The 7,503-nt window shown below is 36.3% G+C and overlaps 1 protein-coding gene across 2 annotated transcripts in view; it reads left to right on the forward strand.

The window, feature by feature from the left end:
- The window catches only part of SENP7 (SUMO specific peptidase 7), a 38,515-nt gene extending 31,539 nt beyond the window's left edge, over positions 1 to 6,976 (forward strand). For both annotated transcript variants that reach the window (XM_057364154.1, XM_057364153.1), the window contains 6 exons: positions 101 to 273; positions 692 to 744; positions 1,069 to 1,106; positions 1,323 to 1,391; positions 3,197 to 3,347; positions 4,795 to 6,976. In XM_057364154.1, the coding sequence (XP_057220137.1) occupies positions 101 to 273; positions 692 to 744; positions 1,069 to 1,106; positions 1,323 to 1,391; positions 3,197 to 3,347; positions 4,795 to 4,932 (622 nt within the window). In that variant the 3' untranslated portion in view covers positions 4,933 to 6,976. The remainder of the gene's footprint in view (positions 1 to 100; positions 274 to 691; positions 745 to 1,068; positions 1,107 to 1,322; positions 1,392 to 3,196; positions 3,348 to 4,794) is intronic.
- Positions 6,977 to 7,503: the final 527 nt, after the last annotated feature.

Below are 7,503 nucleotides of genomic sequence, written 5' to 3' on the forward strand. Positions count from 1 at the left end.
TGTCCATGAGCTCTCAACTTTATAAAAGCTTCTTGTAGGCTTTTCAGAACCAAATGTTACCGAGTTTTGACATTTTTTCCTCTCTCTCCCCACTGGCCAGGGCTCATTGGTACATTGCAGTTATCTGTTTTCCTTGGTTAGAAGAAGTTATGTATGARGACTGTCCCCATCAGAATTCATTATCTCACCGGCCTCCGCAGTCTCCACTTCAGCCAGAGAGTGAGAACACTAAAACTGGTTCAGTGTTCTTCAAGGATAAAGAAGAWATGGATGGTAACAGAAGTTTATTCTCTAAAAATAATCTAGGAGAAAATTCTGTCAAGCCATAAACAGTTCTAACAGTGACTTAGTCCTTGAAGGAGGGAAGTTATGTGAAACGTAATTTCTAAGACTTCAAGACTGATGTAGTATGTTTTTATTTTACTATGCATAGCAAGGACTGCAAGTTGTCTGCGACTTTGGAAAATACTGGAAGAGACTTGTAAAATCAGTGAGGGGTAGAAAGTTACTTTGTTTCAGTAAGAATTTTATCAGGAGGGAAGACCCTTGGTAAAACTGCTGTTTCAACATTCAGAAGGGGATGTTAAAAGTTGGTTTATAAACTAGTTCTTTGCTTTTGCATTTTGAATACTAATAATCATGAACTTGAAGTAAAAATATTTCACTTAGGAATTCTTTTCTTTTGTACTAGGTCGCAGTGAAATTGCTGCTTCTGCTTCAGTTCTCTATTCAGCTATTTCTAAAGTAAGTGCCTTTTTATACTGACAGAGAAAACATATTACTCAATTTCTGAAGGCCGTGAGATTTGGCCAAGTTATTTTGCATAATTTTTTTGCAGTAGTTATTGATGTTATGTGGCCTGCAGCATGTGCAAGGCATTTTGATATAGCATTAAGTCCTCCTTTTTCTAGCTATTTGCTCTGCTATCCTTTCACCTGTTTTTAAAACTGCTTTATCAGTTTGTGCCTTTCTGAAATGAGAGCTTCTCTAGCTGTCTTTAAATTTACGAAGATCTTAGTTTATAGTTGTTGATTTTTTAAGATTTATTTTTATTTTCTTTTGTCTCAGATCTCCCTAAGTAATTCCAAAAAGCAGATTTGTAAAAGGTATGTTTCTGTTTCYTTTCTAATATTGTAACATTAAATTATGAAATTCTGTAGTAATTCAGTTGTGGTCATAAAACCATAGCTGTAGGTGCTTGTCCATTTTTATCACATTGGTTCAGATAATGATGCTCGTGCTAAGCTGTATGCGAATAAAATACTTTGTTCGATAGTGTTGTTAATGAGAGACTGCAATTTATTTTTTTTTGTTGTACACAGGCCTTGTATACTCATCTTAGATTCMTTGAAAACATGTTCTGTGCAGAAAACAGTTCAGGTTTTGAGAGAGTAAGTAACCAAAGTTTCTATCTTTTAGCAAGAGATGCTGCTGGTTGTATTTCTATATTCAAAATACTTTTCTCTGTAAAGGTGCATATTTCTAATGCTAAAGGGAAATCCGTGAAGAGTCCTGACAAAGAAAATTGTAATTACAGTACAGAGGCTTCCATGAAAAGCCTGTCTATGTTCTGCAACCCACAGATAATGCAAAAACTGTAAAGTGGAGAGTGGAGAAAAAGGAAAAATAGAGAGATTTTTGCTGGTGTTGTTTTTGTGGGGGGAGAATTTATCCCATCCAGCCTAGTAAGGTGTTTTTAAGGGCAGAAAAACCATTTCAAATGAATATTTAGAAATTTGATTGATAATTTTCTAAGGGTCTGATGTTCATTTTTTTCATGGTGCTTGCACAATTAATGTTAAATCCACTCATATATGCAAAAATGTAGAAACTAGAATAAAGCTGTCTGGAAGCTTGATGTGTCAGTAGAGTTACAGTGGAATGGTATTTGTGTGAGTGAGAGTAAAAATATATTCAATTCTGTATGTCATAAGTATGTAAGTATTGGTAGAACATCCTAAAAACTTGCAGTACTTTTACACATTTACCACACATCATGCTAATGATTTTAATGTCTATCAACTACTTAAAAAATTGTTAAATATATGAGGCTAAAAAGATTTTTTCTTTCTGTTCTCTGTGGTATTCATTTCACTGAAAGGAACAAAAATCTGTAAACTCAATAGCACCTTCTTCTTGGAAAAGTAAATTCTTCCAAATGCTATGTAAAGGATAGATGAGATTTAAAATATTTTCTGAAAACATGTTCTCCCTAAATAGAGARGCCTCCCTACTGTATGTGTCTTGGGAGGAAGAATGAAATAGYCATTTCTATTTATTTATTTATTGATAAATTCTCTGTTGGATGTGTTGCTTTAGTTCACTGTACCTTGAGCTATTCCTGAGGTTGAAATTCCAGAGTGTGGTTTCTTGGAGTTTAGAGAGATGTCACAAAAAGTCAGAAAACAAGTGGAGAGCTATGGAGTTGTGGGATAAGGGGTGTTTGGGAAGCAAACTCCTTATTCCTTCGATTTCCAGTTACACCCTGAAAGTAGAAGTTTAAGGAAATRTAGGCAGGGATTCTGTGACATCTCCTTGAGTTGATTTTTGTTGTGTTTTGGGCAGTGGTCAGGCTCAAACAAATTGATTGCAAAGTCTACAGTCATAGGTTCTTGCAGGTTCTTCTCTTGTGCTTCACTGAAATAYCTTTRTCTTTGAATTGTTTCATGTTTGATRYCTTTTCACAGTTGCTRTTTTCCCCAAAAMCTGTTTTAAGTGTTCTATATGTATTTTTRTTCTCATGACTTCAAGGACTTGGGGCTTTTAGAAATCAAACACAACATCTGACAATGCATATATCTTTTRTTCTCTAAAGTCAGATGTTATGTGTGATCTTCAGAAACCCTGAGCCATTGYAAGTCTGGCTAAAGCTAGGATAAAAAGATAAGGTAACTGTTGCCTTTGAAAACCATACCCTTAGGTTTTCAGTCCCATTTCTAAAATCAGCAGCCAGCTCTGAATGCGGGGTCAGTGAGTTGTTAACTGAAACACAAGAACAAGAGAAAAGCCTGATAACAAATCCTAATAATTATAAAAGAGATTTCTTGAGGTCTTCAGCAAGTCTTTAAATACCTTATGTACTGTTAGATTGAAAGGATTTTTGGCTGGCTTTGGAACAAAATTGAGTAGTGTCCCAAAAGGCACTGAGCTTGGGAGTTATTTCTCAAGTATTTAAATTGTTTACTTTCTTTTGTAGGTACCTAGAAGTGGAATGGGAAGCTAAACGAAAAACACATCGGGAATTCAGCAAATCAACAATGATTGACCTCTGTCCCAGAGTGCCTAAACAAGATAACAGCAGTGATTGTGGGGTCTATTTGCTGCAGTATGTGGAAAGCTTCTTCCAGGTATAAATGCAAGCTACCTTCTCCTTTYCCCCAAACTACCTTAAACCACAGAAACTTGTTTCTAAGCAAAATAGCCACACACAAAAAGCCTGTGACGCAGTGTCAAAGGCATTTGAGAAAGAGATGAAGCCCATTCTTATTAATGCAGGGATCTTTCTGTCTGGTTTCTCAACGTGTCTGTCCTCAAATGCTTCTGACCTTGTAGTTTAATGTTGCTTTTACGTTGACACTTTCAATATACATAACTATTTGTGTGTATTTGGAGTCTATTTAGTGTACACACTCCTGCCCTATGTTACAAAAGTATCTTTGCATCTCTTCTTGCAAGAGATCTTCTTGATCAAGAAGAAAGAGTGCGTGAGGCCCTGTTTGAGCCAGTAAAAGCAGCCTCATTCAGGCCCTGGAGCCTGTAGGTGGCTTTACACCTGACAGGTTCCTGGAGAACTCTGACCTGAGTGACAGCTGACCCAATGAGGAGAGGTGCTCTGCTGGAAGCCAGGAAGRTCTRGTTGRGGATATAAAATTCCAGAAGTTCCTGCAATCCTCAACCATTCTGTGGTTCTGTAATACATGGATTGAGTCTTTTGTAGGTGGAAAATGAAATTGTTTACCAAAACTTTTGAAATGTCTGTTCTCTRATAATGGGGACTTGCTCTGCTTGGAGAAACAAGGCTGGGACAAGATGGTTGTAACTTGTCGTAAACGTGCCAGGGTTCATACAGTGCAGATCATGATGTGTTCTTTGCTTTAGTGTTTCAATTCATCATATATTACTTTATTCAAAGGAAGGAGAAGGTGAGATATAAGCATGGCAAAAGAATAAAGAGGGAAAGATGAAAAAAAATTGGTTTTGCAAATCAGATGTGATGTTGTGGTCTTACTGCCAAAGCTGCCAGCATCTCTCAGCTATTTCAATTTGGTAYCCTCTTTTGTTCCAAATTCTCCTTTTCTCATGTCCTGTTAAAACTGTTATCAGTATTGTTACTTGTTGTCTTCTGTCAGAGAGACTAGCTCATGACAGAAAAAACACAACATAATCTCTGCATGCTTAACTACTTGATTTTACTTTTTACTTTACTGCTTGATTCTTTGCTATAGTGTGGTTGTAATTGTGTTTTGTGACTAAAATGCATCTGTCCTTGTTGAATATCAAAAGTATGTCTCCTTGTGTCAAAATACATGAAATCTGCCTTTAATGTGTGTTAATACTGATGTATCTTTAGGAGAAGTGATTATAACCTGTTTGGTGTTTACCATGAATACCTTTTGATAAGGGCACATGTACATGTGATTTTGATGAAGGAAGTTGAATTTGACTTTGAAGGCTGTCAGTCTTGTATAGAAACTTGTTTGTGCCTCCTTGGYCTCAGCAGCAGTGGAAGGGTTTGAAATTCTTTCCAAAGGTTAGGAAATTCATGCCATAAATATTGCTTCTTTTTCTTACCAGAACCCCATAGTTAATTTTGAACCACCGCTGAATCTGGAGAATTGGTTCCCTCGTCAGCTGATCAGAAGCAAAAGAGAAGAAATTCGGGACCTGATCTTGCAACTGCACTTTCAACAGCAGAGGGGCAGCAGCAGCTAATAAATATAAGAAGACAGTCATGACAAAGGACAGAGCTGTGTAAATTAACTGGAACTCTGCTTAGTGGTGTTTGGTTTCTCCATGCCTTGTAAAAAAAGAAGAAAAAAGTCACRAGGAGTATTTTTTGTTCAGCATGTATTTATTTAAATATTTTTTTTCAATGGTGTTGTGTGGTCTTAAGATGCTTGGAGGGGGAAGGGAGAAGGTTGTAGATAAGAATGTAAATATGTAAGTTAAAGGTAATACCCRTGGATTGCTAATTGATCCTTTACTTGGAATCTGAAAGCGCTTACAGGTATGTGCCACAGGATGTAAAAATACTTTCAGCTTTTGGACCCTGTTCTTTGTAATTCTGTATAAACATGGATGGTCTTGCAGGAGTCAGGCCTGAAGACAGGATTTAGATTGTGTGTTGTGTCTCTTGAGTTGCAGCTGATACAGATAGAATGAATACTATGTATTGTTTTACTTTAATAATAGGATTTAATATTGACTCTCTCGAGAGATGTATTTTTTGTTTTGTTTCTGATTATGTACAGAAGTAATCTGCATGTGTCAGAACATTCTGCAAAGATTTGAGGCTGATGAGTTGATGATTTTTTTTTTAAATTATTACCCCCTTCCTAGCATTTTTATAAAAGTGTATCTTTATGAGTGGACGACATTTGCTTGAGAGTGACTGTTTAAGTACTTTAAAGTCAGCACTGTCTTTTTTTTTTGAAAGTTTTTTTTTTTTCTTCAGATTTTAGAAGCAAACTTGCTCTCAAAGTACATACCAATACAATATGTGTAAGCAGTAGATTTTTAATGCTGTTCACCTGATTTTGGGGAAAAATTCCTACAAATATTAAGGCATCACCTGCATTAGCAAGGCAAGCAGGATGTGGCTTAACAACCTCAAGTGTCTGAGGTTTTTTCCTGAAAAATCATTAAAACATGTGATTTATATATGAGACAAACAGGATTTTTACTTTTCTTAGAGGATTGGGTAAAGATTCCTGAATATTGAGTGTTTGAAGTCTTGATTTGATAAAGTAGCACAAATTTATCATTGTCTTAATTTGTATTTATGTGGTTTTTCCTTGAACACCGATCACATTTTGATGTGCACACTTTTTCTGTACTAACTGCACAATATAAGGTGACTGTTTTAAAAGGAAGCTTTCTCCTGTTCCCCACTGTAACTTTTTCATCTCACCATTCAGAAGGAGTGTGTGTCAGGTAACCACCAAAACCACCTGTGTCACGAAATAATCTACAAAACCAGAGCTCTTAAAGTACAGCTCTGGAAGTACAACAGAGAATTAAAATAAAAATTGAGGGCAACCCAAAKAGGTGAACATTTTTATGTCATTGCAGAATTCTCAGGGCCCCTTTCCTCAKGACAACTCTGAAGCCTGGCATTTGGAAAATCCAGTTATTACTTCAGGTTCTGTKCAGTCATCCAACACCCCTTCACCCCCCTTTATTGTTTCTCAGACCAGGAACAATTTTTTGTGGAGGAGACAGACAACTTTAAAACAATATGCTGAGCACAGTTACCTTCTGTATAGCTGTGAGCAGCCTTGTACAATGACTGTATGTTTTTTGTCTTTGTTTCTACTTTAATTCTGTAGCTTGTCACTACCCCTTCTTCCCCTGCCCCCCAACATCTTTCCCTCTCATCCCAGAGTTTGTGTCTTGCAGCACCTAAATCACAATACCAGCATTACTTAAAAAAATAATCTGTGTATTTGTCATAAAACAAAAGATAAAAATGCAGAAATATATTCCCTTTCTCTATACCTTTTTAAATGGAATAATATTTTCAGTGTTCCCTTATGAAAAACAGTTTGGGCTGTTTCGTATGGTAAAATTAGGTTTTATCACCAAGAGATTTGTTTTTGGTTGTTTTTTTTTTTTTTGATGGACTGGTTTATAAATATTTAAAAGCAAAATAATGTATGCAATTTTCTAAATTGATTTTGTAACACAAAAGGATTGCCTTTTTAGATTTCTTACGTATGTGCTATGAGAATGCCAATGCATTTGATATTAAAATTATCTCCAGAAGTTGCTGAATGTGGTTKTTACCATTCTTTTCCCTGCTACAAATAACTCACAAGCTCAGTGTAAGACAGGCCATCTTACTGCTTTTAAGGTACATATACAGTCTGTGTCTCTTAATCCAAATCTCTCACCCTGTGATTGTGGGACCATCAGCCCCAGCCCATTCCAGCCAYTGGCATTTCTCAGGTATGTGGTCGATGCTAGGAAGTGTCTGTGGTAGAAGCCACATTCCAGGTATCTTCATGCTTCCTTTTTATTTGCTAGAACTCCCCAAAGTTAACTTTTTTTTTACCAGGTTGACTCAGGGGCCTTTTTGCACATCTGCATTTCCGTTTCCTGTATTAAGCCCTGTTTTAACTGAAATGGTGGAGTGACATGGTATTTCAAAGCAAACTAAYCTCTGTAAGGGTCTTTACCCTAAGCTGTGTAATTTTTGTTTCGAGCAATCAATTATTTGCCCAAACACAAAATTGGGTGTTAAACGCCCAAAAGTGTTAAATGTACCTATCATTTTCTTTAAAA

This window comes from Malurus melanocephalus, unplaced genomic scaffold (assembly GCF_030028575.1).
Source record: "Malurus melanocephalus ecotype Western Australia unplaced genomic scaffold, MMel_1.1 scaffold_36, whole genome shotgun sequence".
NCBI lineage: Eukaryota > Metazoa > Chordata > Aves > Passeriformes > Maluridae > Malurus > Malurus melanocephalus.